Consider the following 20,995-nt stretch of genomic DNA (forward strand, 5'->3'; position numbering starts at 1 on the left):
GAATAAAGAAGCTTTTAGCTCATGTCAAGAGCACTTATCAAGTGCATCAGCCTCTGGCATTTGCTCTCCTACAAAAAGGAAGTAGGGATGTTTAATTACAGGGGTGTTTAGATGCACGAAAACCACTCTCCCTCCTTTATTATTACACATGCAAGAAGACAAAGTGATCAGAGACACCCACTCAGGCACTAAATCCTTGCAGCAGTGGCTGCTATTCAGCCTGGTAGGGAAACATCCAAGCCTTGATTCTACTCCAGGCATTTCCACCTGTACTTGTTCTAGATCCCTGCATTAGTGAGTGAACTGCTGCCCGTGTGCTTTATGAGCTGCAGGGGAAGGGCAGAAGAGGAGGCTCTTACTCAGATTGGTTTCACTGCTGTTCCTCACATTCACACTTAGTTTAGAGCTGGTTAGTTTTACAGCTTCTAATGCACTGAACCTCAACTCCACATTTCACCGTGGCATTTAAATGCAGCAATTCCATTCTGGGTCGCTAGTGAGGGCTGTTGCTCTTTTCAAAGCAGACTGATCCTCCCCACCTTGGGACTAATTGAAGTTTTCTGCATCCCAACTCAGATCCTGGTTCCATCTTACCCACACAAACAGTGCTAAAATTCATCCACATTCTGACACAATTTAGTACAAGAGCAATGGATACAGAGAGCTGGTAGAATCAACTTTATTTACAGAATGTTACTGGGAAAGTGTCAAGTTAAAAAAGTATGAAAACAATCTTACAAGGACAAGCTGGTGATTGCATGTTTTACAGGGATTGTTTTGGGAACAACCACTAGAATATGGGTGACCTCCAACAGCTTCCACGCTGGAGATTTCAGCTTGCAATTTCCATCCAACACTGTCTCTGCTGCACTGAAACAAACCCACCACAGCACGCTGGCAAGGGTTACAAATACAAGTGATTTTTTTTTTCCTGCTGCTGGTTTTGCTTTCAGTGAGACCTCAGAAAGAGCAAGTCTGTGAGAGTTCTGGTTTTCCTTTCACCTCTTAAAAGAGCACAATGGCCTAAGCTAGGTAGAGGACATGACAGCAGTACTAGACTCAACACAAGTGAGGGAGTGAAGTGAGGAACCATGCAGAAGGATGGAGGAGAACACTTAACTGTTCAGGGAAGTGAAACAGGCTTAAAAGGAACATAGCATTTTAAAACCAAATATACACAGTAAGATCACAAAACTACCCCATCCTCCCCCTTTCAAGCCACAGAACAAGACTCCAAAGGCAAATTTCACAGTAATGGCATCACCAGATGCACCTAGATTGAGGACAGTTCTCAGGACTCCCTTCTATGAACAGCACTGAAGGCAGCACAGAATATCCACAGCTCTGACTGAGGAGTTGAAGGGTGAGGATTCCAAGGCTCCATTTTGATGACCTTTAGTAACTGGCTTGAAAGATTAAAATAGGAAAATACTGCAGCTAAACAAGGACCAGCACCAGCCCTTCTTGAAAGAGCAACAACCAGTAGGGTACCTACAGACTGAAGATCTGGCTTTATCATGACTGCACCAGGTCCCATCCTCAAGGCTTTTGAAGACTAAACACTTCTCTCATTTGGTGGCAAGAGTCACAGGGAATCAGACCTTTGTTACATAGACAGCAAGATGTGGGCTTGTACTTTGACACTTTAGCTACACTGAGTGCACAGTACGTGACAGAAAAACGTGAGAGGGAGACCTAGAGGAGATGAGCAGCAAGAAAAGGCAAAGCAACTTCATCCTGTTCACTCACACTTAGGATATGCAACTTTAATCTTAAAGAAAGTCCCACACGTACAATGGAGAAAGGTCCAAACCATAGGCACAACTAAAGCTCAACTGTTATCAGCTACTCTTATGTACAGCTGTATAGATTCAAAAAGGCTATTCTAGGTGTGTATGTACAAAAGATTGTTTATACACAAGTCTGTACAGAAGGGTCTATACATGTAGTTCTCTGCAGAAGGAATCCACAGCTGCTACCTCTACACTAGAGAATATCAGCACTTCATTCACATATCTTACAAAAACAAACAAAAAAAAAATAGACACTTCCAGGATTAAACTGGCTTTGTCGTGCATCTAAATTTCTTCAGGCTTCACTATCCAAGCCATAATGGATCCTTTAGTCTTGATGCAGACATGAGACCAGGACAGGTGCCATGTGCTTTAGTCTCTCAAAAGGAAATTTTGCACAGAGTGCTAAAAATAAAAGCCCCAAAAAACCAAACAGAGGTGAAGTCCTGACTATGGACATTTTCATCCAGTCTAAAGAATCACAAATGTTCCACCCAGTGGTCGCTGTTCACTGCCGGTATTCCAGTTCATCTACACTGATGACTTTGGATGGCATGGATGGAAGAGGCTGCTGCAACACATCTGACCCAAACCACTTTGCAAGGCCAATGGGAGAGCCACTCCTCTGGCTGGGGCGATGGTCAAGCTGTGCGTGCCCGTGAGATAATCCAGTCCGAGGCAGCACATTCTGAGGGGTTGTTTGTGCACCAGCAGGGGATCCCTGTGCTCCAGAGCCTGTGAAATGTAAAGCTGTTAGAGGTGGAGTAATACCCAGCACAGATTTGCCCTCGAGCTATCACCTGATAAGGCATGTGAGCTGAAGGTGGCTTTTATTCATTCTATGAGCCCCAGGAAGTCCAGGCACCACGTGTTTATTTTCATTAGCACTCCCATAAATGGCCTGGCACTGCCAGTTCCAGACACAGGATCCCACAGGTTTGAAGGGAAGACCAGGATCAAATGGCATTTCCCTGGAGAAGGAGGGTGGCCTGTGGCCCAGGAAGGCTGAGAGCTTGCACACATGCTGCAAGAGTCACATCTGTCAGTAGCAACACATGTTCTGCAACCAAACGCTCCACTTGGACTTGGCTCTGGTGTCACAGCCTGCAGTGGCCCAAGCCACTGGAGACCCACACAAGGTTAGTGATGATGACTAAATTAAAGCAGTCATTTCCTGCTAGCACAGTGTACTCAGTGCCCCAGGAAGAAGCCTTCAGGGCTCACCCTCCTGCTGCCTGTTTTAGCCTACCTGATCGCTGTAGCTGCTGCTGCATCATGGCGAGCTGCAGAGGCGTCCCCGAGCGTGGATTGAGGATGTGATGGCTTGCTGTTGGTAGTGGATAAAAAGGCTGGCCAAGGATGGGAGCAGATATTCCCTGCAAGTGAGACAGGTCCACTCCAGGAGGAAGCATACCTGTTGAACAGGAGCAAGAAAACTTCTTACCTGATAAGCATAAGGAACTTAATGCAAAACAAAACATTGGTATTTAGACGGGTTGGAATTTATTGTCTGATTTTAAAGGTCAGTTGTGATATAATAAAGACTACCAGTAGTACCAGTTTGCACTGTTCCCAACACAAAGTCAGTCTCAAAAAGAACATGCATGAACAGGAAGGGAAGCCTGGCTCACCTGCTTGCAGCAGAGGAAGGTGCTGCGGATGGACCCCCTGTGCCATCATTCTCTGGACCAGTCCTGGGTGCAGTTGATGAGCAGGTCGTACGAGTGGGACATGGGGAACAAGGGGTACTTGATGAACAGGACGAAGAAAAGGGCCTCCTGCTACTGGGGAGGCCATTGTAGGAGTCTTCCTACCAGCTGATTTGGGCCTGTAGTCTTGCTCTTTGGTGCAACGATTTGCTTGGGTAAGAGGTGTGGAACATGCAGAGCGTTGCAGTGCAGGTAGTTTGGTACCTAAGGTGGGCAAAGTTCCTTGATCTGCATTCTCCACAGAACTAGACAGTAGGTTATCTGTAGCTAGAATTGAATACAGCTATTACAGTCCACAGCTAGAGATTGCACCTAATGAAAATTAAAGCTTAATGATTGGATTTGATAGTTAGATTCCAGAACTAGCTGAACTGTAGTCATATATATTTAACAGTAAGCATCTTTTTTCTGGATGCTTCTGGTCAAATTATTTCAAAAGAGTAATAAGAAGGAATATGTTCCACAGAAATATTTTTACAGGAAACTTAAATTAGATCAGAATCAGCAGTAACTCCACTTTTAATTCTTACTGTTCCTTTTTCTTAGGAATTTTGAACTAGCAGCATGGATGAGTCAGTGCCAAAGGTCACAGGAGGCACGAGAGATCCTCCCTAGACAAGATTTTAGGTTGGAGTTGTGCCAGAAGTCTGGCTGAAGGTGGTTTTCCAGTTTAGCTGTGTTTGGGGATTAACAGCAGCCTTCTATGTCTGACATCTGCTTAGCAAGATTTGGACCACTAAAGCACCTCCAGAAGCTACGTCCACAGACCATCCAGAAGAGTTAGACAAGGCCTCAAACACCTTGGCATCAGCTGCTGCAGTGGGGGTATTTCAGCTGGACTGCTACCATGAACTGCAAGCTGCCTCTGCAGCTCCCAGCGCTGAAGCACAGTGCCATGGCCATGGCAGTCTGCCTGGGGAGGCAACTGGTGCTCAGCATTTCCTTTTAATAGCCTCTTACATCACTTTGGGTGACAAAATGCTTCCCTGGTCTGCTACACTTAAGAGCTTAACTGGTGTCAGCTTTGACTGTTCAGTTGTCTCAAAACAACTCCAGGTTTTCAGTTACTGGTGTAGAGAGCTATGGAAGCATTATGGTCACTGTGCTTGTTCATCAAGAACAGTTGCAAGCAGTTATGGTCCAGGCCTCCTAGTGTTGTTCAGAAATTGATATGAAATAGAGATTAAGCCCAGCACTACTAGAAGAGTGCATTTGGAAGTGTATCCCCTCCTCCCACAGGCTCCCTCACTTCTACACCCTCCTCAACTCCACAGATCAGGAATGCCTAAAGGTAGCCTGGGTGTATTATGTGCTAAGACAATCTGAGTCTATTCCAAATCTCTTTCATTTGTGGTATATTAAAAGCCATTACAATACCTTCATTTGGTCTCTGATTTTCATCTTTAACATCACTGATTTTCATCTTCCCAGAAACTGGATCCTCTTTGCTTTTCTCCTTGCTCTCATACATCTTGCGAATGACCGAGGTAGGTGTGAAGGAAGGAGACAGCTGCAGAGAACACAGTAAGAACAATGCCTCACCCAGTGCTCATCATCCACACCACAATATCTCAGTTGTGGGTGGACACCAATTCCAGCACTTCCTTTCAATTTAAAGCTCTTTTGAGTGAGCTGCTGTGTGCCCATGATTTTATTTCACCTCATTTCATAGCTTTATTCTATAGTTTAAGCATTTTTCTCTAGCTTTTTTGAAGGTCCAGCATCAAAATCTACAGCTGTTCTCAGTTAAATGTACCTTAACATGCTTGAAACAAAATAGCTGAGCTGTAGTGCAAGTTATAGCCTCTGTTATTTGTTACTGGTTGTGAAGAGCAGCTCCACAGATATTCCTATAGAGCTGCTCCATCTGCATTAACTCAGGGCTGCTGTTCTGCAGGAGAACTTTTGCCTCACTTGGGTTTTCCCCATTCAGAGTTCCACAGCACCCGAGGAAGTCACTCCCTTGGAATACAAACCTGTCTTACTTGTTTCATTTGGCAGGTGATAGTTTGTGTCAGGCCTGAGCTGCAAGTACCTGACTGATTAACTGGAAAATTTAGATCCAAACTGCATTCTACACAGCACTGAAGGCAGAGAGCCAACAGCTGGGCTTTGAGATTTTACTCATTTTCAAAGTGACCCTGAAGCTCCTAGGTATTATTTCACTTAGGTCAAACATTTCATACCCAAACACCACTGTTCTCTGAAGCATCTCATGGCTTTCAGCACCTGTCTTCTGAAAATTTAAGCACCAAAATATGATGGCTTGAGTTTTTATAATCACTCCATTTGGTTTCAGAAGATGAGGTCAAGGTAACATTAATTATTTAACAAGGTATTTCTTCAGTTTTAGATAAGACAGTGGTCAGAAAAGGCTCTTTTCCAAGGTGAAGACATTCAGTTGAGCATGAAGGAAACTCAAACTCACTCCTGTAGCTCGTGGCCACAGCTACAACAGGAACATGAACTGATGGGCTCCCTTTCTGCCATCCCTCCCACTGCTCTAATCTGGTTCCTGCACACACCCCCACGGCTCTCCCTACAACAGCAGGTACTGACCATGCTGGTGATGGACGCTGCAGGGGCTGGAGAAGATGCGCTCCCTCTGTGTCCTGGGGCAGGGGATTTTGTCACTCGCTGCTGCCTGTGAAGGGACAGGAGTCAGGAGAGGCTCTGCCCTTGGCACAGAACCAAAGGCAGCTTTGCCAAGAACCAGTGCAATCCTGACCAGTGCCAGTGTCTACTGAAAGACAATATTCACATTAATCATCAGTTAACAGCACACCCCTTCAGTTTTCCACTCAGGTGCTCACCTGTTTCTGTAGCCATCTCTGCTTTTGTCCATTTGTGGTTTGCCAAAGCCATGCTGATAGAAATTTGCTGCGTGTATGGCCAAGTCATGTGGGAGTGCCAGTCCCTCTAATGCGGCTTGCTGGAGCTCCAGGGGACTCATCTGAGGCAGAGTTGCACATAAAATACACAAGTCAAAGCCTGTATTTGGTTGGGGTTTTTTAAGATACTGAAAATTAACTGCTACAGCTACTAATGTCTTCAACATCTGCCCACCAGCAGCCTGTTTCATTAACAGGCAATAGAAGCTTCAAAACACATTGTACTTGAGGTACTCCAAGATGGACCAAATTGCAATGAGGTTTTTGAGGATGTACTAAATTAGACTTTGTATCAGACTCAGAGTCAACTTAACGAACCACAAGCATCTGGATGCAGCAGCTGAGTGTTCCCACAAGTTAGTTCTAGACCACAGAACACCAAGAGATGCAAATACATTAAGCAAAAAGTGCATCATCTAACCTGTGCAGCAACTGGGCTCATGGGCTTCCTTACACCTGGAAACGGATCACCAAGCAATTGCTGAGAACCTTGTCCAAAACCTAAAGAATATTGAACAGTTGTCATTAAAAGTACTAACAGTTTCTTTCAATACATAGAATAAATATCTCAAAGTAAAATAATGCTACATGAATTAAGGATTCCTTGTGAAGACCCTCAGCTCATCCCTACATCCACATAGAGCTAACATCTCTTCCTTGTCACAGAGCTGGAGAGCTACAAAGGAGGCTTCTGGCAGTGTTTTGTAATATAAATGGCCAAGAAGTCCTTGAAAGTTATTTTAACACGGCAGCTGAGCACATTATTCCACACCAGAGCTCACTGTGAGGTCTGGGTGATGAATTTATCATCAGACACTGGTAAGCAAAAGGGCACTTTGCACTCAAAAGGCAGACACTGTCCTAGTTGCCCACCAAGTGCCAGGAAGTTTTTATAGCTCTGTAAAAGAGTCTTCAGAACACCTCAAGTAATAAAAGCCCACTCTGGAAGGGGTCTCACCGAGGGGGGAGGATATCCTGTGGCGCAGGTAATCGGCAGAGGCAGCTCGCGCTGGGAACACGGGCGGGATGGGGGGAGATGGGGCTCGCTGTGTCAGCAGGGAGGCTGCGGGCTCCAAACCGCCCATCAGGCCACTCAGGACATTGGACGAGGCAGGTCTGGTGATGGGGGGGCCAAGAAGCTCCTAGAAATAAGAAAACATTCAAAATATGATCAATTTACACAAACCAGCTCATTTTCCTACACTCCAGGCTGCCCTGTTTATAGCAATTTAGAGACAAAGAGGATTTGTGCCACAGATACACCACTCCTGGTTTGCCCAGGATCAGGCACTCAGCAAACTTTCCATTTTCAAGCTGTAATTGCAGGAAATAACATAAGAAATTTTTAGGTAAACTGATCTAGTCCCTAGCTCTTTCTTCTCTATAGTATCTTGTCTGATTACTGAACCCATAATTGACATAAATGCCTTTTTTTCAAATAATCTTTGTTTTCCCATTGGGGATATGCTTTCAGTACATTCCTCCCCCCAGTAAGAATACCTGCAGAATATTCTTTGATAGAGGCTGGCCTGACATCTCTGGAGGTGACATTAAATGGCTTTCAAGGCTCTGCTAAGAAAATGAAAACACTGTAAATTAGACAGATACAAACAGGCTCATTAAAAGACTATCTACATTTGTCTCAGTGACAGAAATAATTTCATCTTTTCTGTTAGAACAGTAGTTTATGCATCAGCCAAATAAGATTTCAGCAAAGTTAAGGGCTGAGCTGGCTCACAAATCTCCCCTAAGAAAAATGCCCTGTGCTAGATTGCATACAGGGGAATTCACTGGGCCTCATTCAAGTTTGGGTCAAATATATGAATTTATGTAATTGTGTAAAGTGGAGATGGAACACTTAGCCAGTGGTTAACTTAAAATATGCACAAACTGAAAAGTGTTTCTATGTTAAAGAAATGATTTAAGATATTCTTCTGTGCATCAAAACTGCACATGAATGTAGAGAGACACCCAGAAGCAAAAGTCTTGATTTAAGTCTCAGATCAATCTGCAAATTCTTCACAGGGCAAATTTGCATTCTTCACTATCTTTTAGTGAAGTGGGATGAGCCTAAAAGTCCTTGGGCATAGTTTGGCAGGAAAACACATGCTTCAGACCTACTCAGTTGTTAGAAGTATCTTCTGGTGCCAGAAATATTTACTGACACTTTTGGGTCAAGTGCAATGTTTAGGCAGTTAGTGGCAGGATGAAATTTCATCCTACAATCCCTTGCAGTCCAAACCTTACTATTGCCTGCTGTTTAATATTAATCTTCCAGCTAACAAGCATTCACTTGGGTTTCATCTTAGTACAAGTGATGTCCAAAGTTAGGTGTAAAATAATAGATTTTATAGACCTCTTCTAAACAAAGGTCACTAAAAACATCTGGGCTTCAGGTAAGGGCTGGCTGCTACCCCCTGCTAACCCCAGAGCCCCCAGCTGCTACTTACATTGACTTTGGGCTGTGAGGGCAGAGTCCCACTCGCCTTCATGCTGCTGACCAGTTTGTTAAACGCAGTCATATCCCCGTCCTTCTTCATCTGCCTGGAGCCACTGACATTCAGGGCTTCTTCCATCTGCTCAGCCATAAAGGGAGTGGCAATTTTCCCCTCCTGATCCACTTTCAGACCTTTTAGCCCAGCTTCAACTTCCTCCACTGAAAGTACAACTCCTGAATGTGCTGAGAAACACAGGAGAAATACTGGTAAACCACAGTTCTGATCTCAAGTGAGCTAACAATTCTTGTACAGGTGTTGAATAGAAGGTGTTTGAAAACTAGAAACAGCCAAAAACTTATTTTTTGATATTGATACTAGCTGCCAAACCATGCCTGGCCTGTGTTTAGGCTGACATTCCAATATATCTAAATTCAGAGAACTGACACGCACAGCTACTGCCATTTAGACTCCACAAGAACCTGTTTAATTCTCACTGTCTCTTATTTATCCTGCACGAAGTGTTGTTACCACAATTTATAACTCTGCCTGCATTTAACAGAGAACATTCATGTGACAATTGAGTTGTTTCTTTTTCAATTAAGAAAGTTTCATTTATTTTATACTCCAGGAGACCAGATGGTTTTACAGTCACAGTGCAAGCCATGTCAAATTTCTGAAGCTACCATAAGTAGAAAGAATACATACCTGGAAATCTAGATACTTTAGAGACTCAGTTACACACTTAAGCTCAGCGTGTATAAAGTTTGAAGTAGGTTTTTTTGCTTGGAAATTAAAGCCTCTTACAGAAAGATTTCACTGACATGAGCAGCATGAGGTACAGTGCTCTGAGCAGTACTTTTTTCCTGTATATGCATATATATACACACACAAATATATAAGCACCTACTGGTGCCTGACATCAAGGCTAAACACGTTGTATGGACCAGCTAACACACATCACAAGGCTTGACACCTTAAAAGAAAAGGAAGAAGAGACAGAAGCATGCCATGGGTTGCAGATGTTGGCCCACAGAAATAAGATTTACTGGACATTTGGGCAAGAAGGTGGAGAAAAGAAACAATGATGCAGACATGCAGCATGAACATGAGTAAATGATGTTGGTGGAGAGGAATACCCGAAAACTCCACAACATTTGAAGAACTGTACAGCATTTTTTGGGAATGCAGAGCCCCACATCAGCTACTTTTGATGGAATGGAAGCTTTCCCACAGGGTTTTGTTCCTTCATCCTTGGTTTGTCAGGATCAAAGTTGAAAAAGTTTTTAGTAGGAAAGTCAGACTAAGCAGAACAGAAATAGAACTACAAGTCTTTTTAAAGTGAAATTAAAGAAGTTCTCCACATTTTAGCCAACACTCCCTATTCCCAGACTGGATGTTTAAGAATATTTGCAGTGCTTAGATGCTTTCCTTCCTAGCTGCTTCACACTAATCAGAGGGGCATCACTTTTTCTTCAGTCCAGTTTACATGGCAATACATGCTGCTTGCCAAAGAGAAACCAGTTTGGAATCAGCCCTCAAGATTTCACAGAACACATGCATTTTGTACACTCCATGCATGCTAAGGGCCCAGACATGCAAATCCCTACGCTGGAGGCACCCTTTAAAGAAAAATTAAAAAATGACATTGCTAAGCCACTGTTCAACTTCTTAGACACTGACATTTAATGGATCAATGTGATCCATTACAGACACTGTCCAGGATGACTCACACTGTGAGTTTTTGGTAAAGCCAGAGTTTAAATGACAGTTTCAGAGCTGACATTACCAGTCACCAGTACGACAAAACTTATGCAAATGTCACACACACAAAGCTGGAAACTCAGACCAAGACTTGAATCATCTCATAATTGTTTCTGGCCACTAAAGCAGTCTGCTAAAGTCCTGATGTCATCCTGTGATTAGGATGAAAAGAGTCAGTGATGATATTGACACAACTGAGCGCTGCTGAATCCTGAGTTTTCAGTACTGTAAGTAAATAACACTGCCTACTCCTGGATTTGGCAGTTGAGGTTTCCAGAACACCAAGCCTCTTGCTGGGAGATACTGCATCACAAGAACTTGACAATAGCTGAAGAGGCACTTACTGCTCTCTCTAAGCTTTTCCTTGTTGGCTGAAAGACTTGAGAGAAGAGGTTTTAAGTCCACTTTGGCTTTCTGGAGCATTTCTAGGATGTCCACTTTGTTTTCAGAGTGGTCTTCCAATGGAATGGGAGCAAAGTAGTTTCCAGAGTTCTGGCCAGGGGACAAAATGGCTTGCTCTAGACCTGAAACAGCAAAACCAGGAGCACTGCGACATCAGTTTACAACCCAAAGGCTCAAGGTGAACACACACTGGCAACCAACTTCAACTTCACTTCAACATGCCACTGCAAAGTTATGCCTCACACCCCTTGCCCAGGATCAGCTGGAAAGTCATCAGGAAGCACTGACAAGAACATTTATTTAAAAAGAACTTAGAGCTCTTACTCTAAGAGCTTCCAAAAGAATGCCAAGTGCTTAAACTGTGGGAGAATTCACTGTCCTAAAGCCTCATCTGCCATCTTCTTATTGAGTGAGTAAGAAAGGATGTGGAGGGAGGCTGCCTGGCCCTGCAGTGTCCTGCAGCCTTACCTGCTAGCCTCTCCAGCTCCTCGTGAGGGGTAGACCTCAAGCTGCTTGACCGACTTCCAGAGCGACTGGGGTTGGAAAACCACCTGCTGAACCTGCTGGCAGACACTGAACCTTCCCCCAGCACGTCCTCTATCATCTAAGGGAGGGAAAAAAAGAGAAAACCTTAACATAAGCAAGATCAGCAACATCTGAGAAGCTTTACTGTGCAAGCAAGATTCTTCTGCTACAGACAAGGTGCTGCTCCCAGAGTTTCTCTGCTTTGATCTGCTTTTCTCCTGCAGTCAGTTAACATAACCCAGTGTACACCTCTAACTGACACCAAATATTTACTCACAGTAAAACTGTAACTGGAAAAGCACAATCAGAACACCCAAAGACCATTAACGACACCATTTTAAAGTGGAAGTGTCAAAAGGACCCCAAGTATTTAAAAACCAGTGCATTATAAAAATACAACTTGAACTAAAGCTTCTATCCTGCAAGACAGTACCAGTTAAAGCCTGGCTCAACAAGCACAGGTGCAGTTCCAGGCAGCATCTTTTCCTTTAGACAAAAGGAAGAACAGCTTCTTCCCAGAGAAATTGTTTTTTTCTGGAACACAGAGCACTCAACACTATTTACAACAGAGCAAAAAAATTGTAATGCTCCATTTGGTTTTGATTGTTTGACTAACATATTAGAAGAAAATTAAGACAAGAAATGTACAAACCTATGATAACACTTGTCACAGACACATCACCAGCACAAAGCAACTCACTTTTAGAATAAGTCATAACATCTGCCCATCTTTTTCACCAGCAGTTATTTTCACTTGGGAACTCCCTGCTTTTGAAAGGAGTCATCATCTTGCACATATGCTGAAAATCAGATTATCAAGTCTAAAGAAACCATTTACAACTTTTATAGGGAGAAGGAACTCTCCTCTATGTATCTGTCAAATTTCTGGCACCATATGATGACTCTTTTCTAATGCAAGCAGCTTGTCCACACTAAAGATTAGATCAGAAGTCCATTGTTGTTCAAACCTTAATGTTTCTAAACCATGTTGTTTGCAGTTAGAACATAATTTTTAAATTTTGACTGAACTGGTAGGCTGTGTTTATCCAACATAGGAGTAATTGTTCTAAAAAATAAATTAACCTCTTAAAGGTTAAAGTAATAAAGATTCAAATCCTTTCAGACATACATCCTTTCAAGCACATTACCACCAGTGTCTCCAGGCTCAAAAAAAAAAAAAAATGTTTGCTGCAATTCCTAGACTTGGAAAAGGTTGTCTTCAGCTAGACTAAATTTGTACAGTGAATCTTCTCTGAACACATCTTTACTAATTCCAAAGAAGATCCATTCAGAATGTCAATTTTGAGCCTTCAAGTAGTAACCAAAAAAAAAAAAAAAAAAGACAAAAATAGTCAGCTAGTTTGCCTAAAACACTTACTTTGGAGATGGAGCCAGACTCAGGGATAAAACTTAGGCAGAAACATCCTAACACTCCAAAGCAAAATCTCTACAAATTCATCTGAAACTCACACACTTCATAAAGGAACTTCCACAAAGCAAAAACTCGTAGCTTTCACAGAATGCAGCTGCAGCAAAAACGCTTCTCATGAATACACCCAGTCTCAAAACCCAGAGAACTCACTGAAGCCAGGCCAGGAACACTTTTATCCAAGTTAAAGAACTCATTGAAGTCAAATTCTCCTGGAGCTGGTTCTTGTAAAACAGCTTCTCTAGGAACTTCTTGATCTGCTGGAGTTTCGTTGGCAAGGACAGTTTGCACTTCATCCTCTTCTGCCACTCCACCATTGCATTCTATGCCTTAAAAAGAAAACCAAGTGACTGCTGAATCACTGAATTTGACCATTTCCTGTGGAACAGTGCCTGACAGCCAATGCACTTGCCCAGGGATTAGAAGCACAGGCCCAAAGGCACCCAGCCCCCAGCTGACACCTCATCAGTGACACTGTGCTGGCTCCTGCAAGAGAAAACAGCACCCACCACAACTCCTAGCACAGAGCTTCTCGTCTGCTAAGACTGTCCAGCTCAAAACAATAAGAATTGCCACTGAACTGTGCGCAAACAGTTCAATGTTTCAATGTTCAGTTCCTGGTCAGCCTGGGCTGTTGTGCCACACCAAGCACAGACAGCTGCTGCAGGAAGTCAACAGCTGCTGCTGTTTTCCCATCAAGAATCCTTTGGCAGCTCCTGCCTTCTTGACATGGGCTCTGAACAGTCAGTATATGACAAATACTGCTTCTCCCTCATCAGGAGCAAGGCACTTCTCACTTTAACAACTTCTGAGCAAGCTTGCACAGGGCACTGCAGACAAGTTGTGACATGGCTGCAAACTCCTGTGCTTGGAACTGCACCACAATCCTCTTATGTTGTCCACCTGCACAATCTCTAGCATTAAAGTGTCATCTTCTCTCTTGCCACACTGCAACTTTTTTGTAACAATCCAATGACTACACACAAATTCAAGTCTCCTAATTCAGTTTAAAGCTATGTTACTGGCAGCTGTATGCCAGATCAGTGTTCCCAATGTTAGTATTATCATAAGGAAAAAAATATTTCAAGTACTTCAGAGCATTAGCTTAATTTAAACAGAGGCTCCAGCACCCACAGGATACAGACATGGACAAGACCTTTAGAATAACCTATCAACTTCTGGTGTCATTGAACATCCATAAAAGGTTTTTACCCAGCCTCTCAATCCTGCATCTCTTTGGGGAGGGGGGAGGAAGTAATTTATCACCTAATTGATCTTTCAGATTACAAATATCATGATAGGCTTTACATCTTGTGCTTCAGGATGACCAAAAGCTATGCAAGTTGAAGATAAAGGTTTTCATTTACACTTGTCTGGCTCTGTAACAGTCACCTCTACACCCAGCAATCCACTCCACCAGCAGAGAAGCAGAGCTTTTGTGAGCCTTGCCCTTACCTTCTTTCAGAGAGGCTGTGCGTCGCCTCGTGCGTTTTCTCCCTTTGTGATCTTCCTCCAAAATTTTATCATCAAATCCTGTGAGCTCAATGGTTTCAGACTGACTCGTAGGCCCAGCAGAGAACCACTCAGGTTCCTCTTCAGTGTAGGAATCATTCCTTCTTCGCTCCCCAAAGACACGTTTGCTGTCACCAAATTCCCTCTGAAGGGAGACATTAAAAACATTAGCATTAATGAAATGCTAAAGATTCTTACTTGACCTCCACCTTCCACACCAGCTCTGGGTATTTTTAAATGTGTATACAACCTCCCTGTATGCTCTGTAAGCTTTTAAACTTTAAACTTCACAGCTGAATTTCTGCTTCATTACACCAAAAGCTATTGATCTGCAAGTGCTTCTATAAACTCAGTCTTGCAGCCTAACTGTTAGCGGTTCCTCTTTTTTTTTTTTTTTAAAAAAAAAGGTATTAAAAAAAGCTGAAAGCGTGGAAAGCTCCCATTTGCTGAGGTTAAAGACAATGCTTGCTGACAACTGCTAGGTCAAGAACTACAAAGGAACTATTAGAGTTTTGAATCTCTTGTGAGTTAAAGTCAGCCACAGGCAGCATTTGTCTGATAAACTGTATTACGTGCGTGCCTGTGGAGCTCTCTGAAGGAATGTAACAAAGTTCTGAAGCACCAAGCGCTCATCCTTCACACCCTAAGAGTGAAGGGCCTGCTTGCACAGAACACTTCACTGCCGCTTGCAGCTCCCCTGCCCCGGTGCCCTCAGTGCCAGCTGTGCAAACCCCCCAGTCTAAAGTGCCACCAGGAAGAGCAGGCACAAACCCTGAAGCGCTTGTCCTTGTAGTCCCTGTCGCGGTCGCGGGTGTCCCGGGAGTCCCCGCCGCGGTGGTCCTTGTCGAAGTTCCTGGCGGAGATGATCCTGCCGCTGCCGATCCTGCGGCCGCCGATGACGCGCACGCCGTCGCCGTCCTTCTCCAGGGGGCTGCCGGCGCGCCGCGAGCTCACCGACGCCGTCACGTGGCAGCCGCCCCCAAAGCTGCGCCGCTGCGGGCTCAGCACCACGTCCAGGTCGTCCTCCTTCACCCGCTCTCTTGGGTCTGCAAGTCAAGGGCCACACCAAAAACACTGAATTTCACGTATTAGTAAAGACAAGTGAGCTGTCTGTACAGCAGCCTTCTGCTGCACAGCCTTGTTGCTGTCCCAGGGCTTTCAAAGGAAAATGCCTGTGATTAATTTCTGTGAAGCTCATCTAGCTGAGACCACAGCAAGTGCAAAGAAAGAATTTACAGCTGGGTATTGAGGAACTACAGTGGTCTCCCAGGAAGTACCTGCTTTCCCACTATAGACCTCCTGAGTACCCAGCCTTGAGTTGCAGGGAAATTGTCCCAGCACTTGCATTTTACATATGTATTTACTGTTACATGGCAAGAATAGGAGGATATAACTGACTCTTGCCCACGTTTGTTCTTAGATAACAGTCACCAGACAACCCACTGTAGTCTAGTTGGAGCAATCAAGATTTCTTTGATGCTTATCCTATGCAGTCCAACAATTTTCAGAGACTTTGTTCAGTCTCTTCTGTGTTTCCCAACAGCCCAGGTTCAGTTTTGAGCAGTGTGCTGTAGAACACACTCACCTACTATCCTACGCATAAGAGAAGTCCGATCTGAATCCAAATCTTTCTTAAAGCTTTCCACTGGTGAAGTTCTTCCTGAAGTTGGATATAAAGATGCATGCCACTTCTCTGGATCCCAAACACCATCACTAGGAAAATAAAATTGCAGGATTGTTTGTTACCTTGTAGTCTAATAAATACCCCATAATGCTGCTGCTGGAAACCTAGAATTCACTGGGTAGCAACCTGTACAAGTGAATTATCTTTCGTATTTCACACACAGTATTTGGATCTCTTCTGTAACGGCAAGGAAGTATAATACCCAGTATCAGATTTTAAAAGATTAGTTATTAGTGAATCTAGCCTGGTACATTGAAAAAAGTTCAAGTAGATCATATGGTGCTGCTCTTAAGCATTTGGGTAATTTTACCTCAATCTCACACTTGTACCATCAATTCATCTGACTAGTAAAGAACCTGCTGCTTAATAAACTTACAAACACCAGCTGAGAACACTCACTTCCATTTTTTATTGAGGTACAGTGACAACATGGGAGAGTAACCCACTGAGCAAGGCAGCTCCTTACAGCCTGACCCAGTCTGCACTACACACCCGTCTGTGTTCTTGGTTCTTTTTCCTGCAAGTCTGTAAGACCTATGTTGTGTGAAGTTATGAGATCTAGTAGAAAAATCTCTGTTCAAAGAACAAAATCCCTGGCCAGAGCATTGAGCCTTTCCTAGTAGATCAGTACTTCTGAAAACTGGACTCTGTAGCAGTCTGAACTTTGTAGCACCTATACCTCCCATCAACATAAGAGCACTTCTTAGCTAAGTGTTTTTTGCAATTCAAACTTTTATTTTGAAAGAAATGTATGTAGCCTTTGCATAATCAGGAAAATACCTGTCATATTTTTCAGAAAGACAAGAAGGTCTTTTCTTAGAGTAGGGACGCTCTTTAATATCCAGCAGTTCCTCCTAGAAAAAGAAATTTAAAAATCAAGACATGAGATTCACACCCAGACAAGATTTAAGTGACTCAAACCATCTATTCCAGACTGCCTGTTCAATTGAGTGTTTTAATTTGACAGCCCAGGTTTCCCAATATGTTGTTTCATATCCTGTGAAATACAGCACTGAGTGTTTATATTTCAGTTGTTCTACTGGTAGCCACTGACCAAACACTTATTCCAAGCACTGAGCCTCACTAGGCCAGGTTCAGTCCTCGTGAGCACTCCCAGGCTGTTCACACCACAAATGTTTACGTGTTCACTTTCCTGGACAGTTCAGCTTATAAACAACACAGCTATCACAGACACCAGAGCTGGTGTTCTCAAGAAGGAATCAAAACTGCTGTGGGCAATGCTATATAAGATTCAGCAGGTAAAAAAAAGCATTAGCACAACTCCAGTTACTGGTGTAGATCTGGAAATTCTAGACAAGCTTGCCATTTCTGACCACCACTAGCTCCAAGATATCATAATATGTATTATGCAATTACCATTCCACTCAACACCATATCAATGCTGAATGCTAACTGGTCTTCCCACTTTCTACCAGCTTTGAACAGCCCACTGCACACCCTCAGCAGTCCCTTGACTGGCAACCAGTGCAGTCTCACTGAAGTTTGCCACGTTCAGAAGGCATTATTAGTGTGTGGTCACCATCAGTGCTTTAAATCAGCATTAACTCTGCTGCAGTGAAGATGCACATTTCTAGTTACATTCACTCATTCTCCCAAGAGCTCCTTTCTCCAACCTGACTCACTCCCAACTGCACCAAACTGATTCACAACTGTGCACAGAGCAGTGGGCAGCTGGAAGGACAAAGAAATCCTCACAGCAGACACCACACATCAGCCAAACTGAGAGGAATCTCTTCACCCTTTCCCCACCCCTGAAAACACAATATCCTACAGAACTTTTACATCACTTTTCCCACGTGATTAAAATCAGTTCATTAACTGAGTTTGACATTTGTTCTAGACAGCAATTTGGTAGCCAGACAAAACCCTAACATCCTCCCCACCCCAAGCATCACCCTGGATTAGACCTCAGCAAAAAGAGCTCCATTAAAGGGAGCCTGGCCTCCCTGCCCACAGCTCCCCAAAATAAACCTCAATCTGTGAGGAACATCAGTGCTGTAATACTGTCAGAGCCTGATGCAGATACTGCAAGTATTAACAGCTCTGTCCATCACTAGATGGGGAATGGGTTGTTTTGCTGGCCACGAGAGGGAGTCTACAGGCTCTCATTCACATCCTATCACAATTCTTCCACTCAAGTGAGGAAAATTTGAATTGTTTCTTGCCTTTCATTCATTAGCTGTGCACCCTTGGAGGAGCAGATTCCCAAGAACTAGAAAAGACACAGCTTAAACTGTACAGCTCTCCTGTAACAGAGGAGATAAATGCTGGCACTTCCATGGGAGGGGTTTTATGTTTAATTCACACACATTCTAAGCAGGTTGGGGGGAAAAGTGTGCATAGCTGTTCTCAAACAGTTTTAAGCAAAAAGCTTAGAGCTACCCATAGTATGAGCCAGATGTTTTCCTACTGGTAATAAATGAATATAAGCCATGAAAGGAAATTACTCCCCTTTCCAAATCAGCACCACATACCCCAAAACAGTGTTCCCTCAATCCCTAATTGGCAGGAAACTGGAACACATGAAAATGCCCTACAATGTTGATTACCTCACCATCTCAAAATACTTGAGCTGTAACATGTAGAGAAACCATATGATGCAAAGTATTTTAACACAGACTGACTTCTGGTATTTCTTGATTTAGGCTCCTTGGAAACCAACTGATAAACAAGACTAGGCACCTTCTGGCACGAGTTCTGCAACTTTATCCTGGTCAGAAACTATAGGCACTGAATTAGCAAAACTGAAGCTACAAATGCTTTGGTTTCAATAAACAGCCACCACCAGCATGGGCTGAGCATTGCCCTAAAAAGCAGAGCAGATATTGAAGCTGCATTCAGTTATTACACAAGAAGAGTTAAGCAAGACTGAAAGAGAATAGAGGCGACTTTTTCAGCAGGGGAGCTTTAAAAACAGCTCCTCTCTTTGACTTAGTAGTTAACTGACTAACTAGGTCTGAATAACAGCATACTTTGCATCCTTAAAAGTTAAGGGCACAACTTCTCTAAAAAGTTAGAGAGATTTAGAAAGCTGTACTATTCCCAGGAAGTTTTGCCAATTCTGAAGTACGTGGTTTATTGTTGATGTGTACTTAAAATAAGCCAGAGCTTTACTATCTCAACAGAACAGAGCCACAATGATAATTTTTTTTCTTTAAAAAACAACCTACTAAAAAGCCAACAGCTCCGAATTCCTCAAGAAAGATAACACAATCAGCAACAGTAAACTATCTCACCCTGTTCCACACTTCAGGCCATTTGCTGCAAAGTATCTTAACAGCTTTCCACAAAGCAATGACCACCTGTTCCCACAGCTTGCAGCCATGGGAAAATCAACCACCATTACAGACTATTTCCAGAGGCATTTTTCACAGTGATACCAAAACCCCAAACAAAATTTGAATCCTAAATCCCACAGCATATCAAACTCACTTAGGAACAATCTTCCTTTTTTATTTGCAAGTTATTTGGCTCTTCTTCTTCCACTCATACAGATATTTAGGCATCACAGTTACACAGAAGCACCTGTATTAACGTTTTAACACTAAGCATTGATTGGAGTCACAACTTTTTGAGCTTCCAGCAATCAAATATGAGCAACTCTAAGGCTACAAAAGGATCCAGTGTAAACATGTGAGAGGTCCTGATAAGATCTAGTGTGCTACACCTTCCTAGGAAAGGGCATCTACTGCAAAGAAACATTCTGGTCAACTTCTTAAAAGAACACTGCTGAAAGCAGAACTACAAAGTGCTTGAGAAAGCTGGTAGAACAACATACTTCAATCTCTACAATAATCTCCCAGCACACGCTGTGGGGTGCTCAGATATTAAAATAAGGTGGTGGGAAAGAAAAGTATATATCGAGAACCAGATTGCACAACTGCATCATATTCAACAAGCCGCTCATTTGATACCACCTAGCAAATCCTAATCCAAGCAAAGGCTTTTCAGCTTTCACCTCAGTCATTCCCTCACAGGAGCCTCCACCTCCCACTGTACTCCCGTGACAGAGTTCCACGCACAACTCAGAGACCAAAGGAGAGCGAGCTGACCTTTGTGTAACGATGTGGGTATTTAGTTGTGATTCTGTTCAGCTCCAGAAATGCATCGCCATTTTCAGTTTCTGTTGCACCTCCTCTTTTATCCATGGTTACTTCAAAGCCTTTGACCGCGGAGCTAATTAAAACAAAACCAACCCGTCAGATTTCAGGACGTACCTTTCTAGAGGGTGCATTTTCTTTCCTAGTGCCTGAGTCACTTTAGCACTCAGGCATAGCAAAGTAGAGCCGCGTTCCCCAGCAGCGCCCGTCCCCCCCAGCCCTGCCGCTTCCCCCGGCCCAGCCGGGCGGCTCTGGCACAGGGCTCGGAGCCGCTGGGGCAGCGCTGGGGCAGCGCGGCCGGCCGGCCCCGCGCCCGGCGGCCCCGGCCCCGGGGGCGGCTCTGCGGCACGGCCGGGGCGCGCGGCCGCCGGGACCCCACACCCGCGGGCCCTGAGGGGCCGGGCGCCGCTCGCCCGCGGCGCGGGGGCAGCGCGGCCCGGGCGCCGTCCCGAGGCGCCGGAGCCGCGGGGGGAACGGCGGCAGCGGGGCAGGTGACTCAGCGGATCCCCGCCCGGCCGCACTCACCGGCGGGTGTCCCGCGCCGCTCCGCTCCGCTCCAGGCCTCACCGCCGCCCGCGGCGTTTCCTGCTCCGGCCACCGGCCTCCACTTCTCCCCCGCCCGCCCCCGCCGAGGGGCCGCACGCGCCCCGGGCCGGCGCCGCCGCCACCGCCGCCCCCCCAGCCCCGGCCGCCCCGCGCGCCGCCGCCGCTCCCGCTCCGCCCGGCGCCG

The 20,995-nt window shown here is 44.4% G+C and overlaps 1 protein-coding gene across 4 annotated transcripts; it reads right to left on the minus strand.

Moving 5' to 3' along the window:
- Nucleotides 1–663: 663 nt before the first annotated feature.
- On the minus strand, nucleotides 664–20,941 carry EIF4ENIF1 (eukaryotic translation initiation factor 4E nuclear import factor 1). Of its 4 annotated transcripts, none has more exons than XM_063415887.1 (19): nucleotides 20,791–20,941; nucleotides 20,218–20,341; nucleotides 16,925–16,998; nucleotides 16,046–16,173; nucleotides 15,232–15,506; nucleotides 14,404–14,605; nucleotides 13,102–13,277; nucleotides 11,463–11,598; nucleotides 10,937–11,116; nucleotides 8,844–9,073; nucleotides 7,894–7,962; nucleotides 7,352–7,535; nucleotides 6,815–6,894; nucleotides 6,316–6,455; nucleotides 6,062–6,146; nucleotides 4,880–5,012; nucleotides 3,425–3,769; nucleotides 3,043–3,207; nucleotides 664–2,528 (listed from the first exon to the last, which is right to left on the minus strand). In XM_063415887.1, exons 2-19 carry the CDS (start codon nucleotides 20,311–20,313, stop codon nucleotides 2,302–2,304), a joined length of 2,925 nt encoding a protein of 974 aa, XP_063271957.1. In that variant the 5' UTR covers nucleotides 20,314–20,341; nucleotides 20,791–20,941; the 3' UTR covers nucleotides 664–2,301. The 4 variants fall into 4 exon arrangements, with proteins under 4 accessions (XP_063271957.1, XP_063271960.1, XP_063271959.1 ...); XM_063415890.1 differs by having other exon boundaries at nucleotides 3,425–3,487; nucleotides 7,894–7,965; XM_063415889.1 differs by having other exon boundaries at nucleotides 3,425–3,706; nucleotides 7,894–7,965.
- Nucleotides 20,942–20,995: the final 54 nt, after the last annotated feature.

The sequence above is a fragment of the Prinia subflava genome, chromosome 19 (assembly GCF_021018805.1).
Source record: "Prinia subflava isolate CZ2003 ecotype Zambia chromosome 19, Cam_Psub_1.2, whole genome shotgun sequence".
NCBI lineage: Eukaryota > Metazoa > Chordata > Aves > Passeriformes > Cisticolidae > Prinia > Prinia subflava.